This window comes from Girardinichthys multiradiatus, chromosome 22 (genome assembly GCF_021462225.1).
Source record: "Girardinichthys multiradiatus isolate DD_20200921_A chromosome 22, DD_fGirMul_XY1, whole genome shotgun sequence".
Lineage (NCBI taxonomy): Eukaryota > Metazoa > Chordata > Actinopteri > Cyprinodontiformes > Goodeidae > Girardinichthys > Girardinichthys multiradiatus.
This window is the reverse complement of record NC_061814.1, coordinates 10,970,914-10,993,084: the sequence shown is the minus strand read 5'-3', so window position 1 is coordinate 10,993,084 and position 22,171 is coordinate 10,970,914. Positions and strand designations below refer to the sequence as shown.

Here is a 22,171-nt window from a genome sequence, read left to right as displayed (position 1 = left end):
TAATTTAAATCCTTACTGGGATTGCTAAAACACAGCGTGACTTCAAAGAGACCCATTGGCACTGTTGATTAGAAACATTCACTTTCACACTTTCTAAAATGCAATTTCCCACCTCAGTAATAAAGGCAGCATTTTAAACCTCAGAATAATTTAGTTTTTAAATATTTTACAGTTTCCCACAAGAATCTTGAAATGAAAAGATAAAAAATTGAAATATGTTATCATATTTCTAATCAAAGAGGTTTTGCTTTTCTTTAATTTTTGAACATTTATTTCTGCTCTATGATGAAAAGCAATTCTTATCCTGTGTGTTGTTATTTCTTTCCACTGCATTACAAACCATGCTTTTCATCTGTGGACGGGACAACACATAGACAGGAATATTCTCTTAACAGGATTATTCACTGTAACAAGGATGCTCAGTTGCAGGGTGTCAAAGGCATTAGTAAAAAGCTTAGCACGAAGGAAACCTTCACGGCGGTGTGGACGATAGCTGGGCTTATTCTGTAAGCACAGACGGTGAAGAAGATGAGAGCCGCTGCAGAGCTGAGGGGCGAGTGGAGCAGAGAAAAGATTGGAGTGCGATTTCATTCTAGGCCAGCATGGGAGCCAGTTATTACCCAGCTTAATTTATAAGAATACATTTCAACTCTCTGAAGTCCTAAATACTTTATCTTCACAAGTAAACCTTCTGAAATTCCTGCAAGCATAAATATCTTCTCCAACCAGAAGGAGGCGGTTCAAACAGTGTTGTATATTACTGTCATCCTGGAAAAAACATCTCACATTTCAGGGTGCAGGTTTGCATTTTACACTGTAGTTTTTTGACAGTAGATGTAAGGAAGCATGTTTAAAAAAAAAAAAACACAATAAGATTGTCTGTATATTCGTGCATGAGAATTTATGGAAATCCTGTCAGAGCACTGCTGCTATCATCCTTCTACTCGACTCCTGCGTGTTTGTAATGTTTGTCATACCAAAATTTATTTTTACTCTCGTCTTTTAATGTTGTGCAAGAGCTTTCAATCAGTTTCTGGGGCTCAAACATTTGAACATGAGGTTTTTATAAATCCTGAGCAATTTTTACTTATTTTTGGAGTGAATTTAGACGAAACTCATCCCTGTTTGGTACTTCACTCTACTTCAGGTATTCGCAGCCGACGTGTTTCCAGGAAACAACTCATGTGCAACACTCAGGCAATAGTTTTTTTTTTTTTTGTCTCCAAAGTGTCTCATGAATATATTTTTGCCCGTCTTGCTTAAATTTAATTCCTAAAAGAGGAACTGAAGGTATATTTCAGGATCCTTGCCTTAATTACTTTCGGAGTATAATCAGTGGTGTTCAGATTTCACATTTCTCAAAGAAGCTGCTGAATTTCAGGTCAGAAAAGTCAAACTATGCAATGCATCTAGAAATGTTTGTGGCCAGAAGTGGACAAATTTCCCTTGTTGGTCGATGAACAGTGACCGGCCATAAAATGCTATTTCTTTTCCAGTCAGTGAACACGCCATGCTTCAGCACTTAAAGCTAACCACAGCACTCTTCACTGCGGGAGGAGTTACAAAAGGAAGAAGACTAACAGTTGCTACTTTTTAGTGTCATAAAGAGCATTGAAAAGGTCAAAGGAAGCAAAAGGGAAGCTATTGTCTGTTGGCCTCTCATTCTGGCTGCTACTTTTAAACAGGTAGGGAGATATCAGAAGATAGTAGTGAAGCTAAACAGAAAATGTTGGCATTTTTTTCCATTTAAGTTTTTCAACCTCTGCCCAACCCCAACAACTGGATTGGAAACATTAGCGGACTCTTAATGAAAAAGGGTTAATGTTAGTGTCTACATTTTCTAGGGAATGCATTTTGAGACTGCTTTGTTGATAATGCGAGCCAAACTAATCGTTCTAAATGCTGTAAGATGCAGACTTGAAGGCAGGCAGAAGGTGGGAACTCATCAACAAAAACTCTCACTGATGAATCTCTAGTCTGAACCACATATTTGGGATATTTAGACTTTTTCACATGCAGGCGCTTTAGGACATCTCCAAGCTGAAATTCTTCCCTAACCAACCATATTAATTCATTAAGGTCTAAAAATAAAACCTTTGCTACACCAAATTCAGACTGAATCAATAGCAGCAATGCTTTGAGGCATTATCAGTTCTCTTGTCCTGGCCTCCTACCTGTTTGAGCATGAGAACGCAGTTCTTGTCTTGGTTGGGTTTAGTGCCGAATATTTTGTCACCGTCACTTGGAATAGAAAATATGGGCTGCTTGTTCTCAATCTGATCTCCGTCCTCCACCTCCAACACGCCAATTTCCTCATTAACTTTAAGGTTTTCTGGAATGCTTATTTCATATTTGCCTGAGGACAAAAAAGACACACAAGAATAATACTATATATATATATATATATGTATATATATATATATATATATATACATACAGTATGCATCTATTGATTACTTAAAACAACAAATGATCAGATCTCCCACTATATCATTGCTGTAGGGTTACATTACTATGTTGCTTACTTCTGGTAAAAGATGCTATGTTATCATTAACGTCAGTGATGGTGATGGTGACTGAGGTAGTGGCAGTGCAGCCAGTGGCCATTCCTGCCATGTCCTGAGCTTTCACCACTACCACATACTGACTCTTTGTCTCCCGGTCCAGCATGTTTATCTTGGAGCTGATCGCACCTGCCGAGCGACAGAGGAGGTGTTATCTTTGATGTCAGCTCTGACTCATGTTCCAGTAAAAATAGCCGAACGTGCACAGCTTCTCCCAAAAAATAATTTGCTGAGAAAAAAAGTTATAGTGGCCACTGCTGCAACATGCTGCCTACCTGTTTTCTGGTTGATTTCAAAGAAAGCAGAGGTTTCTTCATCTCTGGTCAGAGAGTACCTGACTTGTCCATTGGCAGTGGTTGGATCATCTGCATCAGTCGCCTTCACTTCAACCACAGTGTTTTCTAGAGGAGGTGGAAATATAGGGATTTACATAACTGCCAGCCATGACATTGGATTTCTCACATTCATTGTAGAAATTAAATCAAACTTGTGCATGTACTTTATTTTATATAATAATAATGACGATAACAGGTGTCAGTATTCTCCATATATCTTCACACTGAAGTCTATGAATTACAGTCCCTTGAAGATATAAAACTGCCTATGTTTTGTTTGGTTACTAATAAACTTTTATGTGACCAACACAAAGTAGTGCATAACTGTGAAGTATAAGAAAAATAAAAAAAACTGTTCTCAATTTTTTGCACAGTAGTATATCTAAAGTGTGGCATGCATTTGCATTCAGCTCCCTTACAATAAACAAAATCCAGTGCAACTTAATGCCATAAGTCACCTAATTATTAAATTGAGTCCATCTGTGTGCAATTTTGTCTCTGTATAACTCCAGTTGTTTAGTGAAGACCTCTTAGGTGTTTTTTAGAGATTAGTGAACAAACAGCATCATAAAGATCAAGGAGCACAGCAGGCAGATCAGGGAGAAAGTGGTGGAGAAAATTAAAGCAGATAGGTGATAAAGCAAAATCATTTGATAGAATGGCCAAGTCAATGTCATTTACTTGAAAATGAATGTTCAAAGATGCTCTCCAACCAACATGGCTGAGCTTGAGTTATTTTATGGCCAGAAGGTATACATGGATCAGAGCCATTGAATACAAATGTGCCCTATAGTTTTGAGATTTAAAAAAAAACAAAAAAAAAACAAATATATATATATATATATATATATATATATATATATATATATATATATATATATATATATATATATATATATATATATATATATATATAATAATTGAAACATTGTTTCCTTTTCCTTTTTATGTTGCTGTCATTTGTTATCTTATGTTGGACTGTCACATACAATTTAAAACAAATACATAGAAGATTGTTATGTAAAACATGTTGAAAATGTTCAAGGGAACTGAACACTTCTTAAAGGCTCTGCAAATTGCTTAGGAGTTGGTAAGTGCAGTACATGTTTGTATTGTTCTTCTGATTATCTCTTTTTTCTGGTGTTTTTTAAATTTTTTTGGCTTAATGAGTTGAACGAAGAATATTAACACTCATTTAGGCTATTCGGTATTTAAGATCTGCACAAATGAGCATAAATTAATGTTTGTGGTCCAACATACTTATTCTCTCCAAGACAGATTCATTGTACTCTGTGGGGAAAACTGGGCAGTTGTCATTGATATCCGTCACTTGGACAACAAAGTGCCCAGCGTCCTCTATCAACTTGTGGTTTCCGTCGTACATCCTAGCCATCAAATGATACGAGGCTTTCTTCTCTCTGTCCAGAGAAGTGGTGACATAAAGGTCTCCTTGGTTGTCTACAGTGAAGATGTCGTTTGCTCCTTCACCTTCTATTGTAAAAGTCTTCACCTCCACGTTCAGGCTTGACCGAAGCTGTAAAACAACAAGAAAACTATGATGGTTATGACGCATGACAACAATTTTCTAGCAAAAAAAGACCCAAGACCCAAAAGCCATATAAAAATTAGACTGGTCAGGTGTTAGACATACCTTTCCTATGTTATGGGGTATGGATACAGCAGTCTCTTCTGTTACATAAAGAGCGTTCCACAACCATTCTCTTTTCTGTCTGAGCAGCACCGGATAGGACTCTTTCTTCACAATGTCAGCTGAGTCTTGTCTTTCTGGTACCACCACAGAAAGGCCAGAGTCTTGACAAATGACAACGAAGAAGAGGAACGCCAAAGTGACTATAAATCCCGCAGTCCACAGTTGGAGCCACGCCATCATCTAAGACATATCAGGACAGGACCAAGAGGAGGGAAGAGGGAGATGAGAGAAGGAGGTGATGAAAAGGGTGAGAGAAGGAAGAGGCAAGGCAGTAATGAGGGATGGTCAAAGGGAAATGGATGTGAAAAGAAGAGTGGAGATCACATTAAAACCACTTATCAGCTGTGGACAGACCCCTTTACTGGGCCTGGGTAAGAATTAGACGGAAGGCTAAGGACTCACTGTCCCATTACAGTGTACGGCTGAGCTCGACATCTAGCTATCATTTAGGTCCAGGGCTCTTAAATCTTTGCAGCCTGGGACCCAAATGAAACATTTAGGGTCTCACCAAGGGACCTGTACTGAAAGCATTTCACCAGAGTGGTCATTTGGGGATCTATTAAACATAGGCATGTGACCCATTTTAGGTCCTGACCCATTGGTTGTAGCAAAAGAGAGAGAGACTGGCAGAGACAGAGAGAGGAGATGGCATTAAAAAGTACTTTGAATGTCTGTGTTAATCAGTCATGGACATTTTGAATTTGTGACTACTGTTAATTTTTTTTATCCTGTTAATACAGCAAAACAATTTGAGAGAAAAGAGCAACAGCTTGATTTAAAATATTGTAAGGGCTTAGAGGATAATATAATTTCCATTTTAAAATATGGATTAATTTGGCATATATATATATATATATATATATATATATACATATATATATATATATATACAGTATTGTGCAAAAGTTTTAGGCATGTGTGAAAAATGTTGTTTGAGGTTCATGTATTGGTTGGATCTGTTAATTGTTTAAAATTGCTGTTTGTTTGCTGTAGAATAGTATAAAATTATTTAGGGGATTGCACTACATTGGGCTCACAATACAGCCAAGTCCAAGGGTGGAATATCTCTGTTTGGCATTTTAGTCAACAAAAATCTATGTTGCAAATTCCTCCTCAAAGCATCACAAAAGCCTAAAAATACCTACATTTTTATTATGATATGTCATGATTTATAAAATCCCTCTGGACCAGTCAATTCCACCTCTGACCCACAATGTACAACTAAACCTCACATAATACTGTATATTCTTGAAAAATCTGCAAATCCGATCATTCATCCATTATCTTCCACTTATTTGATATTGACCCACTTGGTTAAGAAGGGAAACATATGCTTGAAAAACCAATTACGCAGGTCTAAGTGTTAAGGGGAGTTTGTAGAATGTTGGTCCTGTAACATCTGTTTAATTGTGTTGTGGTTGGTCCAGATGTATTGGGATCAAGGCTGTGGAATTCACAGTGTTTAGCTGTGTCAGGACAGGGTGTAATACTTTTGCCTCGATCTCATTATCTCCTTGTATATATTCACATCTTTCATTCTTATTTACGGATCAACTGACCTCCTGGGAATTGAATTGCAATGCTCTAAGTGCTCCTAAAAATCCAGATTATTAATAGCCAAATTAGTCAGAAGGTAGGGCAAGGTGAGTGAATCTTGATCACTGCAGTCAACATAATGTAGCTTTAGATTAAGTAATGATTTTGTTGGATTATATGTAAGTTCCAGTTGGATCGATACTGAAACAGTCGCCATGCAATGGAATTATTTCCTCAAAACAATTTGTGGCAACCTGGCTTATCTCGTTATAAAATTGTTCATGCATACTACAGTGTCAAATACACAATAAAGCAATGCCATCATTTCCCTTTATACCATTAAAACAAAAGGCAGATATACAAACGTGTGACATAGGGACTGGGATGGATCATGTGAACACAAATTTGAATGGCATTCTAGCAAAAAGCTTCTGAATCTGTTCAATCTGTTCAGTCATACTCTAGAAAAAACGTATTCAAAACATCCTAAATTATTATTGCAAATCTTTCAAACATTTTAGACACCTTTACAAACTCTTGGCGTATTTAAAAGTTTCTTACTTTATTTTGAAGAATGTAACATACTCAGAAGATTAGCTGCTTTTTTTAGCCTGTTTTATATTGGTTAATTAAATTAAGCTAAAATTAAATTAGAAATTTGTTCAAATTTTTATATTAAATTAATTTGAGGCCCTTTTGAGTTCATGGCTTTTGACTGGTAACACGTGTCTCACATCAAATTTATTCTGTCGTTATACCATTTAATGTCATTAAATCTAAATAAAATTGTACAAATACCAGCAGCCATGGGTGGAGTAGTTTTAGGATTTCTGCTTTTCTTACAATTTGTCTGTTTGCTTCAGTCTCCCTCATTGTTCTTGTGTCCCCCCACTGGCCTCTATCTAATAAAGCAGAAATGCCAGAGAAATAATCTTCAAAACACTTTAGCCTATCTGCTATGTACTCCAGTAGATATCTCAGCGCAGCCCAGTGCCATCCCAGTAGACAGATTAGAGCATCTTATTGTCTTCCAGCTATTAGCAGCGGGGAGGGAGAAAGAGAGATTATGGTGAAGGGATTATACTGGCACAGTTTTTCTCCCTGTAATGGCCTAATCTCATATTCTGCTGACCTCCCCTGACCTCTTCACACAGCTCTCCAGAATTAAGCACTCACAAAGACTCAATAGTGTTTTTTGGCCTTTGCCTTACTTCCTTTTGTTTACGTTTTCTGTTGTTTCTTTGTATGTTTTCCTTTTAGGACTCAATTAACTGAAAGGATGTGCATTGTCCTTTGTTGCACTTTACTGCAGACTTAAGAATGCATGTGTTGACTGTGAATCCCTATGTTCGCTTAAACAGAAAGCCAAAAGCAAGCCATTTGGTTTGCAGATGATTTATTTATTTACTAAATTTCCATCCAGTCCTCGTACTTGACCTTGACAGCATAATGTTTAAAATAAAGAAAACTGACAAGCTGATTACAATAGAAAAGAAGTTGGGCATTTAATAGTATCTACAGCAGATAAACAGTATCTGAAAGGGATGCCTTCAAAAAACCAGAAAGAAATTACAAATGATCTAACAGATGATATCAAAGAGATCGATCATCCCTCAGTTGATCATCTACTGTCTCATTAATTCCCCCTAGGTGTGTGAATGAGTGTGTCCCACTATGGAAGAAGAGGTATAGAAAATGACTGACTGACTGACTGACCCTGTAGGTTCTAAAATGGGAATTTCAGTCAAAATGTGTTGTGTTTTGGCATGTAAACCAAAGAAGTTGGATTGTCTCTTTGTGGCCGGCTGCTAATAACAAAGGGGTTAAAGCTCTAGTGTACAACTGTGGTGATTTATTACTCATAGTTAAGTGATTTAACAAACTTAAAAACCACCGGGAAGACACTGAAACATATAATGAGAAAAGCTAAACAAAAATGTATCATATTGGTATAAATGTACTGAGAAAATAGTTAAGGATTTAAGAAAAATGACACAATCCAATTATACTGGATCAACCTAGATGTTATTTATTTATTAGAGGCATAGGTGAATCCATGGAACGAAGTCAGTCATGTGAAGTGCTTTCCAGTGCTTCACATGACACTAAACAACAACAACAAATACAAAGACTCATCAAATCTGAACTGGGTGATTTTACATTCAACAGATTTTCGATATAAGAAAAAACAGCACTTATGGGCATCAGGAAATGCTAATAATTTAAGATGCAAAATGTGGACTCACCAAACCAGGACTAGATTTTCTGCAATGATTAGGATTAAGGATTTGAAAATGGAGTTTGTAAAATTTTGACCTTCACCGTAGTTGTAAAAACTCCAACATTGGAATTCTTATCATTCCCAAGAATGTTTCTTAAATCTCCTCTCGCTCTCATGAATCCAATATCATGTATTATCTGGTCTCGTTAGTTGGATTTATGGTCACACCAAGGACGTTTAAAAGTTTAAGTCCACTCTCAAGCCTTTGAGGGGCAAGTTGAGGTCAAGTCTTAAGTTTTTACTGACTTAAATAATATTTTACAATCAAATCCATCACATCTAGGTAACCCCTAACTCTGCAATGCTGTAGGTTAGGATTACAACCCCAATTTATGGTATAAATTATAACTTAATGAACAAGGCACGGTCTAGAAAGTAATTGAAAGAATGTTGAATGTCTAAATGAAAGGAACAGGAAGTGATTTTATTATGATTTTTACAGGTGGAACCATTCTTGAAATGACACATTTCTCTTAACAGCACAAAAATGTCGAAAGTAATTAATGTCTATTTTGTTCAGAAAAGATCCTAGCTCATTTAATACAGCGTTCATTTAGCGAGACATTAATGTGGTCACTATTATGAAGCTACAGCTAACATGAAAAGACTCTTACAAGCCATTAACAGCCCATAATACACTAATTGGTTAATAATCAAGCCCATCCTTTCACAGTTAAACATACGTAGCAGCTGCCATCTGTAGTTCACATACCAGCTTCCTTTCACTCTTCATACATGTTACTAAGACTTGATTATTAGACCTGGACTCCAAGTCAAATCTCAAGTCTTTAGGATACAAGACTAAGTCAAGTCTGAAGTCTTTTATATTTTCGATTTAAGTGCGACTCAAGTCAGAGTCTTTGACTTGAGTCACCATCTGGGTCAGACCTCTATTGTATAGCTGTCCTCCATGACCACTCCAAGGAGCCTGTAGTGTGAACATACGTTGTTAAAGAAAGTGTGTTGTACGTGTTAGATTGAGTGAAAATTATTATTTCTTTGTCTGAATGAGTCACAAACGATGGTTGTTTTGCCACAAACCTTCCAGACTGTGTAAATGTAAAGAACCTCTTTGTTCTCCATTTGATTTGAACCAAAATTGGAATCCAATGCACTGATATTTCTATGAACCAAAGAAAAACAGCCTTATTCAAGGGGTATTAGTCATCAGTACTGGCAATATAAAAGAGGCACTGCCTGAATTGCAGTCAGACTTTTTTAATAGCTTATTTTAAATAAGCTATTAAAAAGTCCTGATGTTCCTGCATGCAAAACCTGGAGTAAAATACTAATGTCATAATGTTATAATAACCTAATAGAAGTAAACTAAATGCCCACAAAGATATGGTTGTTGTTTCAGACCAGAAATGCTTTCAGATAAGGTCCTTCCTCAGCTGTGACTGTCTCCTTCCTTTCTTCATGTTCTTTACAAACAAAGCAATCATACTGCGTTCCAAACCTGCATTTTGTTCCACACTCATGCATCCTTTAATTACTTTCTAGAGATGAACAAAAATTTAAATGAGTCACAACTGTTTGTATTTTAAAATAAAAAGTGTTTTTATGTTTTCAGTGAACTGAAGAAAGTTTTGATTTAGAGAATAAAGCCTATAATTTCAAAAAAATAGATTATGGTTCTGTGTTAAAACTGAGTCATCAGGAATCATTATGGCCCCCGCTCTACTACTTTGATTAATATCAATGCTGGGCCAGGAGGAGGGGATATTGTCAACATTAAGAATATCATAAGTGAAAAAAGAGCTGTGAAAGACCCTTCTAAATGTTTTCTTTGACACAACTGACCTTTTCATCTCTGACAGTTAACTTATTCAGCTTTATGTTGAAAATTTGGAAATCAATTTGATTTTGAACATTTGGAAAGAGTCAAGACAAAAGGAGACAGATGTGGTTAAAACTCTACTAAAACAGCTCTAGCTTGGTTGTGGTTTCTAGCATGGAAAGCAATAGTGGCTCATATATGTGGACCCTTCACAATTGGTGTTTTTAAAAATTGCAATATTGGAATACATTTTAGAAAAAAAGTCTATTTTTTTGTCAATACCCAGTTTCTTTGTGAACTTGAAATTTTTGCTTTGCAAATCATCCACGATAGTGCAGACAGGGCAGCTCTTGCTTGAATGTAGTGATTACTTTACTGTAAAATGCATCAAATCGATGCTGACTCACATTTCTGAACTTTATCACATTCACAAACAGCAACATCCTGAATCCACCCAACTTATTTTCTTCTAGTTACTTCTAAGAGGAGTGACGCCGTTTCATGGGCATTTTTTGAAACAGCATTTCCTTCTTCTTCAAGATTCAGTGTCCACTCCTTGTCTTTTATCAGCACCAGGAAGTGCTGACACAATACCTTCTGGGAAATGCTACTGGTCTGTTCATTTCTGGTCATTAGTGAGTTTACACGCCCTTCCTGGTATTCAGTGGTCTTGCTAACATCTGGTTCACACTCGCTCACTTCACACTGTTTTTCATCACCTTTTGACTAAAGTAGACTCTTCCTCTTTCTTTCCACCACTTTGATCTTTTGCTTTCTTGATGTGTTTTCATCCAAGCTTGGGCATTCCATTCAGTTCTTTAGAATTTTCCTTTGTAGAATCTATTGAATCTATCAAAATAAGAGTTACATCTTCTTGTCCCCTTCATCTATTTCTGTCCACTGTCATTCATTCCATCATTCATTCCCTTTTCTCACCCTAACCTCCTCACCTCTCTCCTTTAGCACCCTGTTCACACTCTCGGCCACACCTTAAAAGCAAATATAGCAGGTCGGTCTGAAGGATGAATTCATCAGCACTTTTACTTTGACAGACTCTAAACTCCAACCCACTTTAAAACTTTTACAGGCCACAACAAAGTAAATTATGTGAGAAGTTTAAGAATCATAAAAAGAAAACTGCTTAAATTTGAGCTCATTCTTGGCATTCCTTTATATTTTAAACTGCAATATTCAGGCACACAAAACTCACTAGAGGATATGTTAAGAGTTATTTAAAGCATTATTTATCAAAGGCATCTCTTAGAGGTATGCAGAATAAACAACATCCTAAAATATCTGTAATTGCATCTGTACATTGTCTGCAGGCTAAGAGCGCGCCCAGATGCAATGGAGGTGTAGAAGAGGCAGACACCGGAGATACAGTTGTCATTCTCAGTGAAGCTGCATGACTGACAGACAGGTCTGACCTAGTTTTCAATGTACCACAGGCTAAAGCGCAGAAACGAACAAGACTTCATAATCCTGCCGGTCGCTGAAGGGCATCAGAAGTTTAACTTGTCCTGTCATTTCTGTTTTGACGATGAGAATATGGTTTGATTTTGTCACTCAGTGAAGGAAAGTGTGTAGGAAAAAAATCGGACATTACTTTTGTTCATCCTAACATCTACTGGGTGCCAATTAATGGATTTCTGTTTTGCTGTTTTTGAAAAGAGGAATTCATGTAAGCTCTGGCCTTTATATATCTACATAGAGTTAGAATTTGTCCACATTGATATAAGCCTGGTTCTAACACTAGGAAAATGCAGTGTTTCGTTTTGTTTGGTTCGAGATGATGTTTTCTTCATCTTGATTTGTGAAAAAATAGCAGGATATAGGCTTCTCGCTAGGGCGTGGTTTGCTATTACTGCCACCTGCTAGACTGGAAGCGTACTGCAGTTTTATTCACAACTTTTCGATACGTCATTAAGCTGATTTAAATACATTTTCCACAGCCTTTCAGAGCAATGGAAACAAAGAACACAAATTATCCAGGATTCATTTTGCCTGACTAAAAACTAAATCCCAGCTATTTAAATCCCGGTAACTTCGGTGGAAAAGGGGCTTTTCTTTCTGTTATATAGAAATAAATGCTACTGGAAATAATGGGAACACTATATCCCCGTTGTCAATGACTTATCAGAGAAGATGGAGCTTTTTACCTTCTGCCTTATCTATTGTTATTTTAAATATATTTCACCAAAAACTCTAATTGTCATCTTAGTGTTAAGAGAACTCTACAACAAAGCTTGAATTGAGAGAGTAAAGAACTGTATTTTTGCCACCATTTATACATTCTTCAGAAATTAGATGGCTATTGGTTGCTATTGTAGATACTGTAGCTGCTCTCAGCTAAATGTTATGTTGAACACATCAAGTAGTCTAGCTGCTACAGCTGCGTGATTTGCTTGTACTATTCAGCAACAGGTAAATCTCACGTACATCTATCCTGGATAGATTCACCGAGGAACTTTTGGCTACATCTGTTTACACCTGACTGGGCAAAATGTAACTTTTTTCCGTGCTGGTAAAATCTCTAAACATCTAAACTTTTGTAAACACAAAACAATGTAAATTGTATCTTTCACGCAGTTTCAAATATCTTTTTGTGAAGGATTTGCTACATATTTGACACCATTTCAGAAAACCCACTGTATCTATAATTAAATCTATCTCACAAACTTTTATATTATGGTAATTTGTTATATAAAATGTATTTGATGGTAATGCAGCTTACACAGGGGAAACAGACTGCAAACATTAAAGCATATTCAAGAGTTCTACATAACATACTAAAGCTCAAATAGCCGTAAGAATTAATACATTTTGGGTGGGGAGGGGATGGGTGTCGAGAAGAGAATGTTGCACTAAAATGGCTATAAAATCATTATTGGCACACCTCCTTCTAATACTATTTTCCATGTAAACAATCCATGCTGTGTTGCCATCCACTGTAAACATATCAGCAGTAAATAACAAATATACTTCTGGGATGTTTTTGAAATCAGTTTTTGCTCTGACCCCCTCTACTCTGGCGGTTAGCTTCAGGCTTCAGGACCAACTAATCTGGAGTTATACCAAGTCATCAAGAGTTAGCAAAGGCAGAGAAAATATTAACTGTTTCTAACCTTTTATTATAAGCTTTCATATTTTTTTAACTATCCCACTGAGGACAAATGCAGCACTGGAAAAAAAAAAGTAAAACTTTTAGATTCATATAATCTTTATTGTCATTTAGCTTAACATCAGAGATACACTGCAGAACGTTAGTTTCACTGATTTTAATATTTATAGGTATGTGTTTGGGTAGATTGAACATTTTCTCATTTTATTCCAGATAAAAAACCTGAGCATTTATTTGCAAATGAATAACAGCAGTTTTCTCAAACCTCAACTGATGCAAATAAAAATTTTTATCATATCCATTTTTAAATTACACAGTACTCTCCACCAACCTTTCACTCTGCTGTTGACTTCAGCTGATCAGGTCAGAATCAGAATTACCTTATTAACCCTCATAAGGAAATACCTGTTGTTACAGTATGCAACCCCACAAAAGAAATAAAGAGCAGTAATAAGCAATAAATTCAACTGATACTGAGATGTAGCGACGTGGGAGCATTTCAATAAAGATCTTAAAAATTAGAACAATGTTAAGGCTTCATCCAAAAACAACATTCTTTCAGTCAGTGTTTGCGAATCTGTTTTGAATTCAGCTAAATTCTAAGTTGGTCACTTGAACATTTTCTGTTAAACACTTCAGACTTCTTTTTTCGCCATTTGGGTTTGTTGGGTTTTTGATGCTTGCCACGTGTGTGTCTTTTGCTGAGATTAGAACAAGTTTAATGACAGAGCGGCTTCTAACAATCTGTCCGCCAGCAAATCACAGTGACACACAAGCACAGACACGGCATTCACTCCAGCAGCGAGACAAAGTCAAATAAGGCTAATTAGACTTTAACTCTGACATGAAGAATGTCTGCCTATTCTGAAACTGATACTAATTATACAATTATTTGCTAATCTTTTATTTTTATTTTTTTTTATCCATACTATTGTTGCAGTCTGCAGCTTAAACAGTTGCATTATAAGCAAAAAGTGCGGCAAACAAATCTTAATAGTAGATAAATGTCAAAACCTGACTATTCAGATCCATTTAAGAAATTTCAAAGCCTAAATCCTTAACCTTACAACTCATTACCCCTAAAATTGTTCGTTTTATTACCTTTGCTTTTTTATTTATAATCCAACAGAGTCATTCCCAGGGAAGTGGAAGTAGAAACCAATTTACAGAACAATAAAAATATTGTATTACGGGCTTGAGTGGAGTATGCCATGAAAAATAGAAGGGAGAATGCAGGTCAGTCACTGAGAATAAACCTTAACTGGGTCTTTCAGTAGTAATCAGTGACTTGAGCTGAACTAACAGCACCACAGCTGGACAGCTTGTCAACCTCACTGACATATATCGGAATGAATGAACAGCTCTAATCATGAATCTTGGGTTTGTGTGCGAGTCTACATGTTTGTGAGTGTGAGTGTGTGTGTGTGTGTGTGTGTGGTTATGTGTGTGTGAGGGTGAAGACTCCCAGATGGCACCCAAAGGATTTTCCCTGAGAGTTTTCTCTTCAGGAATTAGACCACTGGGTTTAGTAGCATCAACGGCTTTCAATGTAACAACTAAATCAAATCACTTCTATCACCCGAGGGTACTCTGGAGAAAATCTATTTTCACAGCACAGACAAAACAGCACACAAAGAATTCAGGAGGAAATATCTAAATAGTGTGTTGAAATCTTTCTTCGAGGTGTTATTTTCCTTCCACCCTGCCAGAAAACATGGAGCTGATAAATTAGGTCTCTGTTGCATATGTATATCAGGGAGGTCTTCAGCTGACAAAATGACACCACTCCGAAGACAAGATCTTCCCCACTTGTTAAATATTAGATGTGCTTCATCAATACTTCATAGGTGAGCAGACTTGATCTTGACAGCTGCGATGAATCAGTTTCTTGCAAATGCGAAACTATTCTAAAATGTACAGCCGAGGACCTCCTGGTGGATTTAGTTAAATTTCTTCCTGCTGTGTCGACAAATCAGCCCGTATCATTTTAATGGCCTCGGCCGTCTGTCTCCAGGAATGACAGTCCACCCCAGGGACGGCACAATTACTGCATTCAAATCCACACCGAGCTGTCCAAGACCATTGCCATAACATATGTGAGGAGTGACAGGTGCTGACAACCTGTCCGAGAAGGGGTTATCACTGTCAACTCAAGTTATTTTGGTACCTTCTTTGAAACGGTTTTACCACTATTCATCAGTGTTTCGCCCTAGAGTGAATGAGAAAGTGGCCTAGAGCATTTTCAAGGGATCTGGGTTACATTTTTCTGGCATTGCTGCAGTACACAGCTCTTCAGTCAGAGGGAAATGTATATTCACAGTCCCATTTGCTGAACAGTGATGCTCGGGAAATACTGTCTGGCTACTGTAAACCTAATCACAGAGAAAACTCCTATTTCACCATTACAACTTAGACAAAAAAGATTAACTTACCTGATTTGACCCTTGTCTTGGTGAAGCTCAAATCCTCTAGAAATTGTGTAATGTTCGCTGAAACAAAAATTTTACTTGGACTCCAGGAAATTCAACAGTTCCTGAGTCCTGCTACTTATTTTCAGAAGCAGGTGTTTTCATAAATGAAAGGGATTTCTCCTGAAGAACTGTTTTCTTCCAAGCCTTTGACCAAACCATTTGTTGATTTTTGGCCAGGTAAGAAAGTCTTTGAGGTCTCTTCAATGAGAGTGTCTCCCAAAAATGTAATTCCGAAGATGAGTGAAGACACTCCCAGAGTCAGAACACCAAATATTTAAGAATTAAATTCATAAAGAACTGTGGATTTTGCTATGACAGTTTTAAAACACTTTTTGTTTTACTCTGACAAGCACACAAAAAAAGTTGTCCCAGTCACTCCAAGTGCAGAGTATTAACACCAAAATGTCCTTATCGCCTCCTTTTCCTCCTCAGGTTGTTGAGGTTTTTTCCCTCAGGTGTGAATCCAACAGGTTTTCCGTCTCTCTTGCTCTTTTTTTCTCCCAGCTGCCTCTGATGTGGTTTTCTCATCCAGCATCTAAAACTGTTAAGCCACAGCTGTCCAACCACAGTCCCCTCTCGCACAGGTCACTGCCCACTTCCTTTTTCCTGTTTTTGTGGTAACGGTCTTCTCTGCTGGTGCTCCCAGCTCCTTCTCTTTTTCCTGTTCTGTGAGGACCTGGACAAAACTGAGAGATTGGTTCTCTGTTGAGTTATGGGGTCGGCAAAATGACGGCAAAAAGAAAGCGGCATGGAGGCAGAGGGGACACGCATATGTCAGAACAGCTCAAAGACGCACGGTGAAGCAGAGAACGCAGCCAGCTCATGCTCGAGAAGCAGATGGAGTGAGGGAGTGTGTGTGTGAGGAGGGAGAAGTGAGGGAGTGTGATGAAGAGTAAGGTGAGAGAGGAGCCTCTCCTGAGTCCATCTCAGAAAAACAGAGGGTGGAGAGGCAGGGGGATTTATTATTCATGTGTGTGAGATACGGATTAAGTTAAACAGGTTATTGGGGATAATCCTAAGAGATTTCCCCACATGAGGCTAGTAAATATTCCAGGGGGTTGACTTTGAGATAAAAGTGTGTGTTGACGTATCTGACGAAGAGATCTTATCTAAGTCTGTAAATGAGATGAGATGAGTAGGACTTTAGCCACACATCTAGACAAACCCTCACCACCTAACCCCTACTCCCCTTCTCCTGTCTTTCGGGCAGGTTTGGTTCGTTCGTAATTTAACGAATTGGAATGTGTGTTTTTATATGAAGCCTCTCCCGTGGCAACAGCAGTCCAGTCTTTCCCTCCCTCCTCCCTTCGCTGTCTTTCCCATTGTTTGCTCTTACTGTTACCAACATCTCCGATTCTAACAATACTTTAACAACATCTGGGAGCAATTGTGCCTCATAACATCCATCAACGATTGCTTTGACTCTGTATATCCAATTGTCCTCATTTCATTCTGATTGAGGTCGTTCCAATTCAGTCAGCTCCAAATGTCAACACATAGTTTTTACAGCCAAACAAATGGTTCTAAAGGGGGAGTGATTCTTTACTGCTCTAATATCAAAAACCACTTGCATCAGGGACTAAGAGGAGGATTAACATGGACATCTTGGTGACATCCAAGTTTGAAAAACAAATGTGATTGGCCCTGGTCACTGAATCTCAAAAATATGCAAACACACTATTTCAATCTGACAAGACTCACAAAGAGAGGGTTGGCAATTAGAAAAGTTTTAATGATGTGAAATTACATTATTATATCTTTGGCGCTCGGACCTGGGAAGAAGACATGAATGCTGTGAATGATACGAGCTAAGATGATCATTTGTAAGGCTTAGATTTAGAGATGTCTTCCTCCTGATCCGACACTGGTGGTGGATTGGCAGCCAGGGAGCGAGGAAGCCAGGAGTAGATGTGAAGGAAGGTGGTGGAGGTGGGGTGGAGGAGGGATGAGCTCAGCTGACAAGCGAGGAGGAACACCGCCGAAGGTCCTTTAAAAACAAGGCATTGGAAGGTGATTGGATGATGAATCAGGCGGACAGGATGCTGATTGGAAGGCCGGGAGACGCACGGGGAAGTCATTGGAAGGTGGAGACGGCGAGGGTGAGTCTTTCATTCTGAATTTTCATTTAAACTCCATATGTAAACATTGCAAAATTGCACAAGTTTGAAACTTTTAGCACTGGTATAAGTAGCCTGGCATTATGACACAATCTGTTATGTTTTGTTTTGTTCAATCCAAAAAGATACCAAGAGGAATCCAGCAAGGTGATTCTCAAGGAGATATGTCTAACAATGTAGCATATAGTAGATGATCAACTATAAAATGCTGCTTCTCTTCGGTTCTTTGTCAGGTCTTTGCTGGATTTTTTTAGACGGATTTACCGTATAGTTAAAGCACAGGGGTGCCAGAAGCTTATAAAAAGAAAGTTTTCTATATGTCTGCAGTTCATTCAGGCTGTGAGAGAGCAAAAGAGAGCAAGACTTTAAGCAGATAATAGGAAGCCTGAATGGAACACAGCAAAGTTGCTGTTTATTCGTTTTATCTTTCAATGTGTTTGTCATGGAAGACGCTGGATTTGGAAATATTGGTGGCTTTTTTCTAGAGGGAAGATTCTCAGAGATGGCTATTTTGATAATGTTAGCCAAATAACCACGCTAATCACTTAGAAGAGATGCTAAAGTCAGTTTATAATGTAAACTCCATAACTATTTTATCTGTTTTTGAATACTCAATTTCTTTTTACAAAAGCTGCTCTGTCACACAGGCGTGATGTCACATTGGGTCCTAAAATAAAGAAATAATGACTGCTCACTAAAGGTAGGATTGAAAAACATTTCCAGTGTTGTTCTTATGCTTTCTTGTAGCTCTTAAAGAGATATTGGAATTGCCTGGGCTTTATCCGTACAGGGTCGAGGGGGGTTGGTGCCTATCTCTGTCATGATTTACAGCCGACTTAACCCACAGGCAGAGACTCTCAGAGAACTTTGTAAAAGGAATAAGTTTTTATTGAAAGATTGATCAGGAACAACAGGAGCGACGAGTCTAATATTCCTTACTGTGAAAACACAAAGAGGAAAGATAAATAGCTGAACCTCAGAAACATAAACCAACATAAACGTATCTTACTGGAGATTCCGGAATAACCCGCCAGGGAGAGAATAAATGTCAGGAAAGGAGTTCAGCTTGCCATGCACAGACTAGATCAGGAAGTAGCCTTAGCCACTACGGAGGACTGGAACAGATCAGGTAGGATTCACACCTGGAACAGGTAACAAAGCAATTTAGAGTTCGCAACAACAGATCCTTCAAAAGATATCCATGGTAAAAATCATGCAAAGATTTCAGAGCTGGCCAGAAATTACCATAAAGGCAAAAACACTCAGGCACTGAGGTGTTGGCAACCTTCCTCTATATGCTTCCCAGCTGATGAGTAGATGCGCAACACCTGTCACCTCAGGTACACTCCTACTGGCGGCACCTAGTGTCGAAAAGGTGTAAGCAGCAGGCAGCAGCACTCCAAATCCTGACAATCTCCAACAGTCATTGGCCAAGAGGTTGAGGTCGCCAACACATCACAGGGCAATACAGAGACAACAGGACATATAACCATGCACACACATACTCACTGCTGAGTGTAATTTAGAGATTATGGGAAAATAAAATTTCCTTTTTTTAACATCTCCTCACTTCCTTCTGTCATAGTGTTACGTATGGCTCTGACCCACATGCAGAATCACGCTCAAGGGAAACAGGTACAAGTTTGAAAAAGGTTTATTTAAGAAGAATGGATCGGTATTGTGTGCAGGAACAACTGTAAGGAAAAACGACAGGTAAGTGGCACAGTAAACGAAACCGGAACTTAAATGTGAAATGTCTCTTACTAGGAGGGAGTAGGCAATCCGCCAGGAGGAGAGGGATTCGGACTGGAGAAGAAGTGAATATGGAGACAATGGTAAGTCCGATGATTTCTTAGTTACTTGGGTTAGAGCTTGGAGTGCAGGCGAAGCGTCAGTGTAGAGGTGGAGGGTGGACAGGTTAGGTTGAATGGTCTCTGGAGAATCCAGGTCCGGAAGCAGCCAGCCGGGGAAGTTCCAGTGTTCGGCGTCGGGTAGGTGTGTGTGGAAGATCCTTCCTGGGGAGATCCTAGGAGCGAGGCTAGTGCGAGACGAAGCCACTGGGGCTAGCCTGGGTAACTTCCAGGTAGTCGCCGGTATAATCCTTGGAAGGTCCTTGAAAACGTAGTTAGTGTTTGAACGAAGCCACCAGGGCCAGCCTGAGTAACCTCCAGGTAGTCGCCGGTTCAGTTCACTAAGAAGAACAAAGAACAAGTTGAATGTTGTCGAAGGCAAAGTACAAATAAACTTAATTAATACGAGGCTGGCTGAGTAGCTACCACAGAGGCTAATACTCGAGCGACGAGATGCTGGCTGCTTCCTGCTGAAGTACTCCAGGACTCAATCACCGAGATGGAAAACACCTGTCTCCACCACTGCTGAGCACTAGCGCCTACTAGGAGTCAAAAAACACAGACAAAAACATACAACAGAAACTCCAGCCCCGACACCTTCTTTCTCAAGGTAGGACATTTGAAAGCATCCCATTGGTTGCACTAACCTGTTTGTTCCTTGTGTCAATAAGAACCGACCGGGACTATTTCCTCATTTGTCCCCCTGCTTGGAATTTCTTTAATACTCACGTGGATTGCCACTTACATTACTTCACTCCAATATTACCACATTACTCCCCACCTCAACAAGTCAGCAAAGACACAACATAAATATCCACTAATATCTGCTTTCAACAAAAGAATCCAATTCTTAGAAAAACTTAGAACAATTACCATCAGGATATAAAAAAACTAACTTTTTAATTAAACACTGCTTGCCAGAGCAGGTTTATATACGACAGTCTTTTTGTGAAAACATGACAAAAAGTTATTTTTAAAGCACAATTTTATTGGACAGAATACATAAATAAAGAATTGCTAGGTTGAAGAAATGTACAACCCCTTAAGAACCACAAACACTAGGCAAGGCAAAAACACCATCGGTTTGAGAAGGGGGACTTTATTGACATATAGGATGTCTTCTGAAGTCAAATGGTTGCACCTTCAATTAAGTTTAATCACAGTAAAGGGGGTGAATCCAAATGCATGCTGGGCTTTCCAGATTTTCTTATGTGTTCTGTCTTGGCATTGCAGCCATACCATATAGAGAAGCTTGTTGACTCAATATGCTGATGCAGTTTTGGCAAAACAGACTAATGGTTTCAAACCAGAATATTATCCAAATCTGTTCCAGCATTATTTCATTGCTAGTAATTTGGGTCAAAAAGGGTCTGCAACCAATTTTGAGTTTGAAAAAGTTGAAAGAAGAAAAAGAAAACAAAAGTCCTCCAGGCTCTAATATAAACACTGCTCTATCATCGCCTTTAAAAATAACTACATCTGACATTAAAAATTTTCACTTGACATTTTTTTTTCAAATCAGGCAGCAAGAGTGCAAGGTATTCTTTTTTTTTTTTTTTGTCCGTGAGAATTGCCACCTTTCCTAAGATTGACATTAACACAATGTGAAGCACCATCTTGGGAAAATGCCAATACAAACAATCTCAGCTAAAAAAAAGACCAATTTGAGTTGTCAGGCCTCAGCATTTATTTAAGCTGCACCCAGAATTGCCCTGGTCTATCAAGTACATGCAAGCACAAATTATTTGTAATTTACTTTGTGGCATGAGTGCCATATGTCAGCACTTGGCCTCTCGGTGATTAGAGAAGAGGATAAAATTACAAACATCAGGATACCGAATAAGAGGTCCTACACTGTTTCAAGAACATTATGGTGCTCTGCAATTCAAAACATTTTTTTTTTAATTCTCCATTTCCAATTTTTTATTGTTAGCTGCCTCATGAACAAACACTCCTTCTGTCTTTTTGTTTCTAATAAAGTAGTTATAACTCCTGGGAATGTTATCTCCCCCACCCCACCACGTCTTTCTCGCCGGCTTTGCCTCAAACTGAAAGTGAACATGTGAAGAATCTAGTGGATGACATCTGTTGTCCACAGAGAAATAACTAAAACAGAAACAAGTCCATCACTCTTACTGTAATGCCCACTTATGAGAATAAATTAAAAGGCATTTCTGTTTGTCCTGCAGTGCAAGTCTTTTTAATATTTAGTTTCATTACAATAACAAACTTTCATGTATTTCATTGAGATTTGTGTGCAGCATTTGTTTTTGCCCTCCTTTTACTCTGATAACCTAAAATTAAAACCAGTGTTGTTTAATTTTGGGATTCCAGCTGCTCCGTGAAGGCCTCAAAGTTAAGTGAAATAAATAGCGTCATGAAGATCAAGGAACACAGCAGAAAGG

The 22,171-nt window shown here is 38.2% G+C and overlaps 1 protein-coding gene across 1 annotated transcript in view; it reads right to left on the bottom strand.

Annotated features, from left to right (window-relative positions):
• cdh5 (cadherin 5) overlaps window positions 1–16,629 on the bottom strand; it is a 43,301-nt gene extending 26,672 nt beyond the window's left edge. Inside the window, exons 1-6 of the mRNA XM_047351489.1 lie at window positions 15,761–16,629; window positions 4,551–4,790; window positions 4,160–4,433; window positions 2,840–2,965; window positions 2,526–2,693; window positions 2,175–2,356 (exon numbers count right to left, since the gene is read on the bottom strand). Coding sequence (XP_047207445.1) covers window positions 2,175–2,356; window positions 2,526–2,693; window positions 2,840–2,965; window positions 4,160–4,433; window positions 4,551–4,790 — 990 coding nt within the window. The 5' untranslated portion in view covers window positions 15,761–16,629. The remainder of the gene's footprint in view (window positions 1–2,174; window positions 2,357–2,525; window positions 2,694–2,839; window positions 2,966–4,159; window positions 4,434–4,550; window positions 4,791–15,760) is intronic.
• Between the last annotated feature and the right edge of the window lie 5,542 nt (window positions 16,630–22,171).